The 15,435-nt window shown below is 48.9% G+C and overlaps 1 protein-coding gene across 4 annotated transcripts in view; it reads right to left on the bottom strand.

Annotated features, from left to right (window-relative positions):
• Window positions 1–3,415: 3,415 nt before the first annotated feature.
• The window catches only part of itpr2 (inositol 1,4,5-trisphosphate receptor, type 2), an 82,119-nt gene continuing 70,099 nt past the window's right edge, over window positions 3,416–15,435 (bottom strand). For 2 of the 4 annotated variants that reach the window (XM_084477044.1, XM_084477045.1), the window contains exons 53-57: window positions 15,001–15,125; window positions 14,469–14,634; window positions 13,125–13,285; window positions 5,386–5,547; window positions 3,416–3,900 (exon numbers count right to left, since the gene is read on the bottom strand). In XM_084477044.1, the coding sequence (XP_084333170.1) occupies window positions 3,805–3,900; window positions 5,386–5,547; window positions 13,125–13,285; window positions 14,469–14,634; window positions 15,001–15,125 (710 nt within the window). In that variant the 3' untranslated portion in view covers window positions 3,416–3,804. The remainder of the gene's footprint in view (window positions 3,901–5,385; window positions 5,548–13,124; window positions 13,286–14,468; window positions 14,635–15,000; window positions 15,126–15,435) is intronic. The other 2 variants (XM_084477046.1, XM_084477047.1) reach the window with 1 other exon arrangement.

Raw genomic sequence — 15,435 nt, 5'->3', positions numbered from 1 at the left:
AAACAATCGTGTAAATAAAGACCCTTTTTGTGAAATGTCATGGCTATTGTCTCTGTATATTAAACATAGCGGATGGTATTTAATATATTCAATAATATACCTTAAATAAGGCTTCATCTTCCACGTATGAAACAGTTTTTGTCTGTTGTTAACGACACAACTAGTGATGGCTCGTTCACTTTCTCTGTTCAAGTGACCCTCATGATGACCAGACAGATGTGTCAATATGTTTTCAATCTCAATGTTATTGTCTTCATAATTATCTTAATTGTGTTGCCAGTAAATCAGCCTGCAGTTTGAGTCACATCACAACAGCTCCGTGTCTCCTGCTCAGTGTAGAGGTGCCGGGTGGAGAGGGTCCGAGGGTTTGGACAGTGTGACACAGCTCACCAAAGAAACACAACCATTGGGAACCCTAACCCTGTAAACATGCCCCTAACGGCGCCTGCCCGGGTTCCAGCTCCGTCTCATGAGCCCCAGAGGCTGCGTTCAGAAGACGCCTGGAGCTGGTTTGTTGTTGGAGGGGTTCTGTGTCATAAAGACGACTCGGACTACACAGGGGGGCAGGCTTTAGGAAGGGGTACCCAGACTGGCAGCCTGACTGTTCTGCTCACACACACATTCACCCCAGGTTTATTCAAACAAGCAGCAGTTGGATGTGGATCAAATGAGAAATTCTGCTTTCGGACCGTCTAGAGACCACTGTCTAGAGACCACTGTCTAGAGACCACTGTTTAGAGACCACTGTTTAGAGACCGTCTAGAGACCACTGTTTAGAGACCACTGTCTAGAGACCACTGTTTAGAGACCACTGTTTAGAGACCACCGTTTAGAGACCACCGTATAGAGACCACTGTCTAGAGACCACCGTCTAGAGACCACCGTCTAGAGACCACCGTTTAGAGACCGTCTAGAGACCACTGTTTAGAGACCACTGTTTAGAGACCACAGTCTAGAGACCACTGTCTAGAGACCACTGTCTAGAGACCACTGTTTAGAGACCACTGTTTAGAGACCGTCTAGAGACCACTGTTTAGAGACCACTGTCTAGAGACCACTGTTTAGAGACCACCGTCTAGAGACCACTGTTTAGAGACCACTGTCTAGAGACCACTGTCTAGAGACCACCGTCTAGAGACCACTGTCTAGAGACCGTCTAGAGACCACTGTCTAGAGACCACTGTTTAGAGACCCCCGTCTAGAGACGCCCGTCTAGAGTCCGTCTCTCCTCTCGTTCACATTGCTAGACTCATGAGGACTCATCTACGTTACAGTTGAGGCAGGTACTTGAATAAAGTGGAACTCGTCCGACGTCGTTGTCCAGGAGCTGGTTCATGTTTGGTCATGACGAAGAGAAGGCCATGCGTGACCTGCATTAACAGACGCTGTCCTAAAGGTGAGGTGTGACACGCTGCCACACGGCGTGGCTCCACACAGCGGTGGATGTGTTTCCTGTTGCCTGCAGGGGTGGAGCGACGGCCAATCATGTGACCTTTGAGTCTCACAGTCAGACACTGGAAGTCACATGCCAGCTGTCACAAGGGGAAGTTACTATTTACACACACACAGTAAAGGAAAACTTTTTTCCTTTAAATTTACCTGGATTTTTCAACCTGGACACTATTTTCCTATAAGTGGACGTCATTTTAGGTCTAGGATTTTGTTGTCCCTCAAGGTCTTGTTTCACCGCTCTCTTCCTGAAAAAAGTCAACTCTTACAATACTCCTCTAGTGAGCCTTGGACACAATTACAACAGAGAGTGATCAGGCAAAATGTTAAGAAACATGTTTTATTTCTCTGTGAGATACTTTCCATGATGTGAGAATATAATATGAGCCAGGAGGCAAAAAAGCCTCACCTCTAGAGGATGTGAACATTTATGGGCGCTACTGCCCCAAAGGAGAACATGGCAGCCCATTTTCACAGCTTCACTAGATACTGGACCCATTTCATCAGCTGTTGTCTGCATCAGTCCCTTCAACCCAAAAGAATCAGAAGGTAGGATCCAGGTTGGAAAATCATGACGTTCCCTTTATGACTAAGGTACCAGGATTGTCTAAAACTAACCCCAGAAAAGAACAAGACCATTGTTGTTCTCTTGTTTGCTAACACGCTGACCATGACTCAATACACAAAGGTCAACTGAACCTTGTGTAATCACGGCTAATAGGTAATAAATGGGAGAAAGACATTTGAGGTTATTTGTATTATTAACAAAACAGGCAAAGGCAGCCTGGACTCAAAATGTACAGCCTCCAAACATTAATTGGACGAGTAGTTTTGTATGTCAAATGTTTTCTTTATTACAATAGAGCATCTGAGAACATAAAAACAGACTATGATATACTTTGTTTTACAGAAGGCAACATGGTTAACTAAGCAATTTGGCTGTGCAAGATTCCACCATGTCTCTGGGCAGAAGAACATCAGGTTGATGGACACCAGATGAGCAAACAAAACAGTTCATCTCTACAGCATCACTCTTCACGAGGATGTCTGCTGTAATTAAGAACACGAAATACTACCGTTTGTACCAACTATTTGATTGACCACAGAAAGGCCTTTCAAGTAAGTTCCACACATGATAAGTTACTTTAATGCACATGCACACACACTAAGGCATTTCATTTGCTTTGTAAAAGCCTATAAAAAGTAAAATAAATTGGTGCAGTAAAGGCATGATGATCATCTCCAGTTTTTTGTTAAATATCCATATTTATTATTATTATTATTAAAAAAGTCAACTCCCAAACTGGAGAGACTGATTGTTAATTTTAAAGCGCAAGGCAGAATACTAAAGACAAACACAAAACATTCTTCATGATAAAATCCTCAAACTCCCGTTTAATCTCCATTTTCCACAACTGATCAACATCCTGACACCAAGCACTTATAAAGACAGACCGACAGGGTGGACAGACAGACCAACAGGGCAGACAGACAGACCAACAGACAGGCAGACAGACAGTCGGTCGTCTCTCTGTCAGCCAGGGGCCCAACAGGATGCTCCCTCGTGGAGGGCTGCTGGAACAGGCCCATTCACCTTCACTTAACCCCTCCCTGGACCCCTTAACCCCCCTCGGGACCCCTTAACCCCTCCCTGGACCCCTTAACCCCCCTCTGGACCCCCTCTGGACCTCTGGACCCCTTAACCCCTCCCTGGACCCCTTAACCCCCCTCTGGACCCCCTCTGGACCTCTGGACCCCTTAACCCCTCCCTGGACCCCTTAACCCCCCTCTGGACCCTTTAACCCCCCTCTGGACCCCCCTCTGGACCCCTTAACCCCCCTCTGTACACCTTAATCCCCCTCTGGACCCCCCTCTGTACCCCTTAACCCCCCTCTGTACACCTTAACCCCCCTCCGGACCCCCCTCTGGACCCCTTAACCCCCCTCTGGACCCCTTAACCCCCCTCTGGACCCCCCTCTGGACCCCCCGGCCCACCACCACACTAACAGATGTGTCTTCACCAGGGAGCTCGCTTGCCGAGAGGTACGAGAGAGGTCAGAGTGTTTCCGTGCCACTCCTGCGGTCTTGAACGCATCTCAAAACACGTCGGTGTGAATGACTGTTCACACCGACGCCCCACAGGCACATCTCACATACGTTAGTTCCAAGTTCACGTAAAAAGTATTTGTTGGGTCAGTGGTTGCTGACCCCTTGCACCAGAGCGCACACAGTGTAGGTTTACGCCTGGCCGCAACATAACCTGGGCTTTGTCTACAAGTAAACCTCCAGTGTAGGCCGAGCCAGACCAGGGACTAAAGTTGTGCCTTCCTCCGTGGCCGTGCCCCCTTGCCCCCCTCAGTGGGCCGGGATGTGGTGGGGGTGGTTGTTGTTGGCTCCCTGGGGTGCGCCCAGGAAGCCCATCCTCTGCTTGTTCTTCCTCTGCTCCGTCATCTGTGGAGGGAGAGGATCCAATCAATCAATCAATCAATTAACCCCTCCCTGGAACCCCCCCACAGAGGAACCCCCCACAGAGGAACCCTCACTGGAACCCCCTCACTGGAACCCCCCCACAGAGGAACCCCCCACAGAGGAACCCCCCACAGAGGAACCCCCCCACAGAGGAACCCCCCACAGAGGAACCCTCACTGGAACCCCCCCACAGAGGAACCCCCCACAGAGGAACCCTCACTGGAACCCCCCCACAGAGGAACCCCCCACAGGAACCTCCCACAGGAACCCCCCCACAGAGGAACCCCCCCACAGAGGACCCCCCCACAGAGGAACCCCCCCACAGAGGACCCCCCCACAGAGGAACCCCCCCACAGAGGAACCCCCCCACAGAGGACCCCCCCACAGAGGACCCCCCCACAGAGGACCCCCCCACAGAGGAACCCCCCCACAGAGGAACCCCCCCACAGAGGAACCCCCCCACAGAGGAACCCTCCCTGGAACCCCCCACAGAGGAACCTCTCCTGCTCTTCATCTAGCAGCCATCGTGGTTCCAAACGCTAGCTCAGCGGGGTACTGAAGGCAGAAGCCCAGCTGGCGATGAGCCAGGACGGTGGATCCAGTGGAACCAGTGGAACCAGTGGAACCAGAAGAGGTCTACCTACTGGGGCTGTGGGGCCTCACTGCTGCACCGCAGTCTTATGGGCATGTGACGGTCACACTCTGGAGAACTCCTGTTTTCTAGTTCTGTTTTGCTGCACTTCCATGTCAAAAGGGAACAACAATTGGTGTGTGACTGGAATCACATGCAGTGGAGGCAGGTGACGCCTCGTGTTACTGCAGGGAGAGGGAACCAGCAAGTCATCCAAACAGGCCTGCAGTCACTACAGCCCTCTAGTGACTCTACTACCAGAGCCTGGCAATGTGTTCACCCTTTACTTTAAGATTTAAAAGAGATTCAAAATGTCTTCTGTGAGGAAGACCTGCTAAGAGGGCAGCACAGCACTAAAGGAAACCAACTCAGTAAAGGAAACCAACTCAGTAAAGGAAACCAACTCAGTAAAGGAAACCAACTCAGTAAAGGAAACCAACTCAGTAAAGGAAACCAACTCACTAAAGGAAACCAACTCAGTAAAGGAAACCAACTCAGTAAAGGAAACCAACTCACTAAAGGAAACCAACTCAGTAAAGGAAACCAACACACTAAAGGAAACCAACTCACTAAAGGAAACCAACTCAGTAAAGGAAACCAACTCAGTAAAGGAAACCAACTCAGTAAAGGAAACCAACTCACTAAAGGAAACCAACTCAGTAAAGGAAACCAACTCAGTAAAGGAAACCAACTCAGTAAAGGAAACCAACTGAGTAACATTTTGTCCAGGCGGGGGTCCTAGTTTTAACCAGCTGACTTGGCACCTTCTGCATCGTCTCCCATTCTGCAGGTCCTTTGCAGCCGTTAGGCGGTGCTCAGCCTGAGGGTTCCTCTACCTGCTCCTTGAGCTCTGACAGCTGGCCCGAGAGCTGCACCACCAGGGTGATGGTCCCGTCCAGCTTCTCCTGCAGGCAGCGCATCTCGTTCTGCTCCCCGTCGCTCTCGCTGCTCACCAGGGACATGGCTCGCATCCGCGGGAACCAATCCAGGTTGTTCTCCTTGGAAGACAAGAGAGGATGAGGACACACACCTAAACACACACACCTAGACACACACACCTAGAGTCTAGACACACACACCTAAACACATACACCTAGACACACACACCTAGAGTCTAGACACACACACCTAAACACATACACCTAGACACACACACCTAGAGTCTAGACACACACACCTAGACACACACACCTAGAGTCTAGACACACACACCTAAACACATACACCTAGACACACACATCTAGAGTCTAGACACACACACCTAGACACACACATCTAGAGTCTAGACACACACATCTAGACACACACATCTAGACACACACACCTAGAGTCTAGACACACACATCTAGACACACACACCTAGAGTCTAGACACACACATCTAGACACACATCTAGAGTCTAGACACACACACCTAGACACACACATCTAGAGTTTAGACACACACATCTAGACACACACACCTAGAGTCTAGACACACACATCTAGACACACACACCTAAACACACACACCTAGAGTCTAGACACACACACCTAAACACATACACCTAAACACACACACCTAGACACATTAGGGCTTTGACTCCGCACTTTGTTATTCAAATATAATTTGAATATTTAAAAAAATTCTAATATTCTAACGAATATTAGGCAGCCCTTAATATTCAAACCTTTTATGGGCATTATTTTTGTATATGCGACGTAGACCGACTCATTTCATGGATTCCTGTGAGACCAGGTTGCCTTAATTACATCTGTCGCATATTTAAGGTGAAAACTAAAAGTATTTAGATCGCCTATTAAGTTCACTCGTTGCTTATAATGGTTTATTCGTTTCCCAGTATCATTTCCTTAATTTAGAAGACAGTTTTGTTAATTTTTGAATTGTAAAATAAATAAAATCATTTTTTGAAGTTGCAGGTTTTTGAAATGATTGGAAGCGAGTCGACAGCCTTGCCTGCTGTACCCAAGGCCCAAAATAAAGAACAGCTGAGACAATATCCTTAATTCAAACATGCCGTTTCATTTGGCCTGAATTGGTATACGGATGCGACCTTGGAATGAACATGCTCAACGGGGACCTCTAAAGGTTACTGTACAGTGGCGGAGACTGTGGAGGAGACTGCAGACCCAGTTGTGTTTTAATTAGGGCTGTCAAACTAATGCGTTCATTTCGATTAATTAATCACAGAAAAAATAACACGCTAAAAAATGTAACGCAGATTAATCTATTTTTCAGATTAAAGTTTTTTTCAGATTGAGTTTTTTGGCACATACAGTATTCAAGAAAAAGTGTTAAAGTCAAAACAAAGTATTGTATATTTTTTGCCTGAAATGCATTGCATCTTGAGTGAAATGGAAATGTTATTAATTTGATCTTAAAATGCACAGTATGCTAATGAAAGACATGTTTTAAATAAAAGACATTACAATTTTAACTCTATTATGTCTATTATTCATTGAGTCACTCATCTGCCATCATTTATTTTAATTAAATTATTTTGAAATACTTTCTCGGCAAAATGTAAGTATGCAATTAATTTAGATTAATTAATCACACAGCCTGTAATTAATTACATTATTTTTTTTAATCGCTTGACAGCCCTAGTTTTAGCTCAACAATGCCACACAATGTTTTATGGTGCAGCTGTTGATAGTTAGTGTTTGCTTCAGGGTGAGTGGTCTGTGGCCGTCTGTAAAGACTCCCCCAGCAGGCCGACCGCAGCAGGCAGCGCTTCACAAGCAGTTCCGATGGACGGTTAAACTAACTCTGAGTGGGAGGGGAACGCTGTGAATACACTAGGAGCTGCTAGTGGAGATGGGTGAGGGAACGTCTGCATGTTTATAGTCTCTTCGTGGCAGTATTGTTATCGAAGCACAATTCATTGATTCACATCCATTGAAGAATTAGAGCAGCCTAAAAATAGAAGAATATCCAGGGGAGCTGTCCTCCCAGATACAAACAATGAATACAATTACACACTAACACTAAACACAGACGCTTCCACTACCCCCACTGTGAGGCCCGTGAGTCATGATCGGACTGAAGGAGGAACAAAGGCCGGGACAGGGGCCAGCCTAAAGACCCTTTACATGCAGACATATGTTCAAATGATACTCATACATAAGCATGGCTTCCCTTGCTCTCTCCCAGTAGACTTTAGTGACTGGAGAGTCACCCAGGAACCCCCTGTAATAAAGCAGGTACATAGGTACCTGCTGTTATGTAATAAAGCAGGTACATAGGGCCGGTACATAGGTACCTGCTGTTATGTAATAAAGCAGGTACATAGGGCCGGTACATAGGTACCTGCTGTTATGTAATAAAGCAGGTACATAGGGCCGGTACATAGGTACCTGCTGTTATGTAATAAAAGCAGGTCTGTGCGTCTGTTTTAATCCCAGTGTGGGTGTTCGTAATGTTGCCCGCATCTGCACAGACATGTTTGAGCCACCATACATATGTGGTGTGAGATAGATTGTATATAGAGGTACTCCCCTGTGTGTTAAGGTGAATGTGGTTCTAGTTTGAGGCAGACACGGCGCTGGCCTGGACTGTGACGTGAGGATGTTTTGTAATCCGCTGTCTGGGAGGGGAAGCAGAATCAACCAGCACCTCTCATACAAGACTAGACAGGCTACGTGTGTGTGTGTGTGTGTGTGTGTGTGTGTGTGTGTGTGTGTGTGTGTGTGTGTGTGTGTGGGCCCCTGTGTACGTTAGGCCCCTGGCTCTCCTCCTCTCTCTTCATTGCGTTGTTCATCAAATCAAAGCGTAGCCTAACATGAGCTCCTGGCCCCGCCTTCACCAATACACGGCCACCTGCCAGTCTTCATCCGGTCACTAGCAGCTGTTATGTGGTCCGTGCTGCTGGGCCTCGTGTCTCCTGTCTGAGGTGATGCCGGTGCCTCACGCATGCAGATTAAGTCGTTGCGTGTGTACCATGTAACATGTCTCACCATGTAACAACATATTGGGTATTGTTGTGTATTCTTTTTCGGATACGATAGAATCACTGTCGTTCCAAGAATCGCACAATTTAATTGCATTGAATTGACATTTAATGGTTTTATTTTGGTCCAGCTACACTGATAGCATTATGCAAACATTGCTGAACACCACAATATGGAACACAACCTTGTTTTTCACAATTTAAATTTCAAACTGACTATATATATATATTAAACACCCCAAAACGGATGCGGACAAGAACTATGAACATAAAATCCCAACCTAGGTAAAGTTTTCTGTATCATAAAACATATCAATAACAACCACCAAACAATAATGTGGCTACATTCATACAGTGGCATACAGTCCAAATAGCTCCCATATTGACTGGTACACTTGATTGTCACGGTTTTTCATTTTGGACAGGCTGCGTGATCAGCTGAGCTTCTTTTGAGAACACATTTTGTAACATATCTCTGTGGATTCCACTGTTCAACAGGAACCAAAGAAATAAACATCAACGCTGACACCCTTGAGATGTGAAGTTGGGCTCTGAGTGGTGGTATGATTATGTTCATGATACAGAAAACTCTACCTAGGTTGTGATTTTATGTTCATAGTTCTTGTCTGCATCCATTTCGGGGTATTTAAAATATCACTCAGATTGAAATTTAAATTGTGAAAAACTGGTTGTGGTCCATATTGTGGTGTTCAGCAATTTTAAGTTTGCACAAAAAGTTTGCATATTGCCATATCAGTGTAGCTGGAGCAATATAAATGTCAACCAATTAAGTTGTGTGATACTTGGAACGACAGTGACTCTAATACTCTCTTTCGTATCCTAAAAATAATACCCAATACCCAATATGTTGTTACATGGTGAGTCATTTTCCCCCACCTGCCAAATCCCACTTAAACCACTGGACACAAATAAGAGAAGAACCTGGCCTTCAGAAGCAAGCAAATAAGAAATAAAAGGAGGAGACCTATCAGAGCTCTCAGGGCCTTCTCCTCGGAGGAGCCGGCTAAAACTTAAGGGCAAATTAAGAAAATGAATGAAGGAGAAAATTGTAGTTTAAAACCATGACTCTGCTCCTGCAGCGTTCACACAACAGGCCTGCCTGAGTGTGCCTCTTTGTGTATGTGTGTGTCTGTGTGTCTGTGCGTCTTTGTGTATGTGTGTCTGTGTGTGTGTGTGTGTGTGTCTTTGTGTATGTGTGTCTGTGTGTCTGTGTGTATGTGTGTCTGTGTGTGTGTGTCTTTGTGTATGTGTGTCTGTGTGTGTGTGTCTGTGTGTATGTGTGTCTGTGTGTGTGTGTCTTTGTGTATGTGTTAGCTGCAGGGCAGGGCGACGCACCACAAAACCAAACAGGAAGACCAATGGATCTCTGTTTCCCTGGACCATTACTGATGGATTAAGATGAATACGCAGAAACATTCAGACAGACCCTCCTGTCACTTCCCAGCCTGCAGGCGTCAGTTGACTTGAGGAAGAGGTGGAGGATGAGGAGCATAACAAGGGGCTGTGTGATCCCGGGTCAGGGGGCCGGTCGCCACACATTAATCACTTAATGCTCCTGCATGATCGCTGGCCTGTACACGACCAGCCACCACCACGTCTGATGACTGCTCACACACACACACACACACTCACACTCACACACACACACTCACACACACACACACACACACACACACACACACACACACACACACCCCCCCCACCCACCCACCTCTGGTCACTGGGATTACCGTAGACTTTAATTGCACAAAGCCCAATTTTAGGTGTGTGTGTGTGCCTGCCTTTATATGTCTCTGTCCATAGGTGTGTCTGTCTAGGTGTGTCTGTCTAGATGTATCTGTGTCTATAAGAAGAGCCCAAGTTGTCTCAAACAACCACACCATCTTCTCTGACTTCGTTCTATCGTGGAGGAGTGGAGAGGCAATGGAGGTTTAATTAGAGACAGACAGAAGGACGCTGTATCAGGCTGTTCTTTCAGCAGACACGGTGCTCCCGTGCTCAATACTAATGCTTCATTAACAGACTCTGGAGCCGTCTTAAGGCCAGAGGAACGCCTGGAGGCAGAGGTGGCAGTGTGAGTGTCGTTCACAGCAACGAGAGATAAAACGGCCTAGAGGGAACTCATCTCTGCATCCGCAAATGAGTGCAGCAAAGTCTAAAGATAAAGACTACAGATACTGTCACTGGAGAAGGGATGCCTCTTCAGCCTTCCTTCTCGACACACAAACAGTGTTGTGCAGTGTGTTACATAATCGCACTCTGTGTGCAAATAAATAATAAGGACTTTGTTTAGGCTAAAGTCGCAGCGCTGAAGGTTAGCATTTCCCAGCTGCAATGAATCATGTGTAGAGAGAAAGACTGTTATGATCTAAACAATAACATTACTGACTTATGAACTACAATAACATTACTGACTTATGAACTACTGAATCTCAGGTACAAGAGGAGGAGGAGGAGGTCCATCTATGTTTGTGTGCGCACATACATGAGAATGTGAGGGAGGGACAGGGAGAGGGACAGGGGGAGGGACAGGGGGAGGGAGGGACAGGGGGAGGGACAGGAGGAGGGACAGGGGGAGGGACAGAGGGAGGGGGAGGGAGGGACAGGGGGAGGGACAGGGGGAGGGAGGGACAGGGGGAGGGAGGGACAGGGGGAGGGAGGGACAGGGGGAGGGAGGGACAGGGGGAGGGAGGGACAGGGGGAGGGAGGGACAGGGGGAGGGACAGGGGGAGGGACAGAGGGAGGGGGAGGGAGGGACAGGGGGAGGGACAGAGGGAGGGACAGGAGGAGGGAGGGACAGAGGGAGGGGGAGGGAGGGACAGGGGGAGGGACAGAGGGAGGGACAGGAGGAGGGAGGGACAGAGGGAGGGAGGGACAGGGGGAGGGACAGAGGGAGGGACAGAGGGAGGGACAGGGGGAGGGACAGGGGGAGGGACAGGGAGAGGGACAGAGGGAGGGGGAGGGAGGGACAGGGGGAGGGACAGAGGGAGGGACAGAGGGAGGGACAGAGGGAGGGACAGGGGGAGGGACAGGGGGAGGGACAGAGGGAGGGACAGGGGGAGGGACAGGGGGAGGGAGGGACAGGGGGAGGGAGGGACAGGGAGAGGGACAGGGGGAGGGACAGGGGGAGGGACAGGGGGAGGGACAGGGGGAGGGAGGGACAGGGGGAGGGAGGGACAGGGGGAGGGACAGGGGGAGGGACAGAGGGAGGGAGGGACAGGGGGAGGGACAGGGAGAGGGACAGGGGGAGGGACAGGGGGAGGGACAGAGGGAGGGAGGGACAGGGGGAGGGACAGGGAGAGGGACAGGGGGAGGGAGGGACAGGGGGAGGGACAGGGGGAGGGACAGGGGGAGGGACAGGGGGAGGGAGGGACAGGGGGAGGGAGGGACAGGGGGAGGGAGGGACAGGGGGAGGGACAGGGGGAGGGAGGGACAGGGGGAGGGAGGGACAGGGGGAGGGAGGGACAGGGGGAGGGAGGGACAGGGCGGCTGGCCAGGCGATGCCGAGCTATGCGTGGGCTCCCTGAAGGTTCAGCAGTACCTGTCCGCCATGTAGCTCTGTCATCACACACGCATGCAACTGAACACACACACAGACCCACAGAGCCAGTACGCTCTGAGGTCGACCGTCCAGCCACACACATCTATGGAGTGTGTGTCTGTGTTTGCGTCTCTCTTCCCTCTCTACAGATGGTTTCCCTCTGTCTCGTGGCCCACCTGGACAGTGAGTCACGACCCCCTGTGGTGCAGCTCAGGCAGAGCGTCTGATGCATGGCTCATCCAACGCTCAATGGGAAACATGTCACTGAATTAATTCAATGACATGAATCAAATACACTTTGTCTTCATTTGGTTAGGTTCATTTGCTAGAGCATCTCCACAACATCTGTATTTCCGAGGTCATGTGGAACAGTTTGATTTAATTAAGGAGTTATTAAGGCTGGTGTCTGAAGGACTTCTGGCCCCAGCCTACTGTCGCTCAGACATTCACTTCCTGTCCTCAAGGCCCGCCCCCCTCTGGCAGCCCGTGGAACGAGCCTGGTCCGTATGTTTACCGTCTGAACAGCCCGATATGTTGATGTCTGTGTACCTTGTATCTCTAGCACCTCCAGCAGAAAGCCACAACAACCACCGCAGACTCACCGGTCATAACATGATGTGGAACCAAGTAATGCACCATCACATCTACTACTGAAATGAACACGGATGCGGGCTGAATTGTAGGTCAGGCATGAATATCCCCGACATGACCCACTGCAGCGATAGATGACACAATATATAGTGTAAAGTAGTCCTTCTTCTCTCAGGTAAACACCACCATGTCGTCTTTAGGAGAACCTCGCTGCCTGTCCCCACCTCATTACATTGTTCTGATAACGTCCAATCAGAACAATGTGATACTGGTAAGAGTCACAATGTAGTGCGCATAATAATAATAATAACACGTTTATTTTATACAGCGCCTTTCTCACGCATAAGTACCGTAAGCCTATAGAACCACGTTGATGAATAACACACAAACTGTGTGTGTGTGTGTGTGTGTGTGTGTGTGTGTGTGTGTGTGTGTGTGTGTGTGTGTGTGTCCCCGCCCTGAGGGCTCCTGACCTTGATCATGTGCGCCACGTAGCTCTCGGGGCCCGTGTACTCCGTGGGGTCCTTGACGCGCACCAGGACCAGGAAGTAGAGGTAGTGCCACATGTTGTGCTCGGCCTTGATGTGCTCCTCGAACGACACCGTCTTGTTGTCAAACTTGTCCCGCTCCAGCCCTGGGGACCGGAGAGGCTTGTGTCACGCTGCGCTACCGTTTATACCGTTAATACTTTGAATAAATAAATGCCATTGTTTGCTATTTGCTATTGTACAATAAAGTAAAATAAAAAAAGCCAGGACTGCTTGCCTGCACATGGTAAGATAAGAAAAACAATGGTGTTGCTTTATAACATAACATATAAAACACACCTTCAACAAGGAACACATCAGCAGCGCAATTAAGCAGTGCAACAAAATAGGACCAGTGAAGAGTCTGTAGACATGAACCCAGTGAGCCTCTCTGTCTGCTGTCTCACTAGGGTCGAGGTCCCTGGTGCTTGGTTTAGTTTAAAGGTGGAACGCTCTGGGCATAATGCGTGAGCCCAGTTTCAGTCAATTGTGGATCAAGTTGGACCACAGAGAAGGTCTCATATCTGCCACATCGCCGTGGTGATCTCATAGACCGGCTCCCGGGATCAGACACGTACTGCTGCCTGAAGACCTCCCTGAAGACCCCCTGAAGACCCCCCTGGAGACCTCCTGAAGACCCCCTGGAGACCCCCTGGAGACCCCTCTGGAGACCCCTCTGGAGACCCTCCTGAAGACCCCCCTAGAGACCCCCCCAAAAATGTTAATTGATCCAACAGTATATCGTCAGTTAATGGTTGAACGGTTCATTGTTCACATCCCAGTAGGTTTGGACCCTGAGGTCTGACCTCCTCATGGATGAGGTCTGACCTCCTCATGGATAAGCTCTGACCTCATGGATAAGCTCTGACCTCATGGATGAGCTCTGACCTCATGGATAAGCTCTGACCTCATGGATGAGCTCTGACCTCATGGATAAGCTCTGACCTCATGGATAAGCTCTGACCTCATGGATGAGCTCTGACCTCATGGATGAGCTCTGACCTCATGGATAAGCTCTGACCTCATGGATGAGCTCTGACCTCATGGATAAGCTCTGACCTCATGGATAAGCTCTGACCTCATGGATGAGGTCTGACCTCCTCATGGATAAGCTCTGACCTCATGGATGAGCTCTGACCTCATGGATAAGCTCTGACCTCATGGATGAGCTCTGACCTCATGGATGAGCTCTGACCTCATGGATGAGCTCTGACCTCATGGATGAGCTCTGACCTCATGGGTAAGCTCTGATCCGTTCTGTGAACAGGTCATGGCGGTGCGTCTCCGTACCACAGATGAAGCAGGTGGTCTTGAGGATCTCCTCCTTGCGCTGCTTCTCGCTCCTCAGGTCCGCGAACGTGTCGATGATCACGCCGAAGATGAGGTTGAGGACGATGATGATGACGATGAAGAAGAAGAGCAGGTCGTACACCACGCGGGCGGCGAACAGCGGCTCCTGGAGGAGGAGGTCAGAGGAAGACAACGATGACCTCTCAGGGTCTACATGCTGCTGAGCTGCAACAGGAAAGGGCTTCATTACCGTGACACTATGCCCATATACGGGCTTACTCTGTTATGTTCAGGCAGTGGGATATAAGAATATAAAAATACAAAACACAAAAACAAATGAATATTGAATAAAAGCTCTATTTAAAGCAGAGAGGTTAAGGAGCTCAAAGCACCGGTCTGTGAGTAGGAGTAGGATTGAGTAGTGGGATTGGCTAGAAATGTTTTCCCACTCAATAATTCATAAAATCCACCAATAACCAGCGTCCAGTGGGATACACAAGTCAGATGACCACTGGTTACGAGGGGGTCTCACCTCCTTGGAGGGCCTCCTGAGGATGTCCCCCACGCCGCCCCCGTTCCTCAGGCCCTGGTTCAGGACCGTGATGATGCACATGAGCAGCGTGTCGCAGACTCTCTCCGTCCCGTCCTCCTCCTCTGCTGCCCGCCAGGTGAAGGAACAACAGCACAGAGGTTTATCAGGACTACCCACAACACACTAGATCACCACGCTTCATACAGGTGAAGGAACAACAGCACAGAGGTTTATCAGGACTACCCACAACACACTAGATCACCACGCTTCATACAGGTGAAGGAACAACAGCACAGAGGTTTATCAGGACTACCCACAACACACTAGATCACACTATAGGAGCAGCTATAGTGAACACCAGTAGACAGTAGGAGCAGCTATAGTGGACACTAAAGTGAACACCAGTAAACACTAGGAGCAGCGCTCTAGTGAACA

This window comes from Micromesistius poutassou (assembly GCF_964030765.1).
Source record: "Micromesistius poutassou genome assembly, chromosome: 13".
Taxonomy (NCBI): domain Eukaryota; kingdom Metazoa; phylum Chordata; class Actinopteri; order Gadiformes; family Gadidae; genus Micromesistius; species Micromesistius poutassou.
This window is presented reverse-complemented; position numbering and strand designations above follow the sequence as displayed.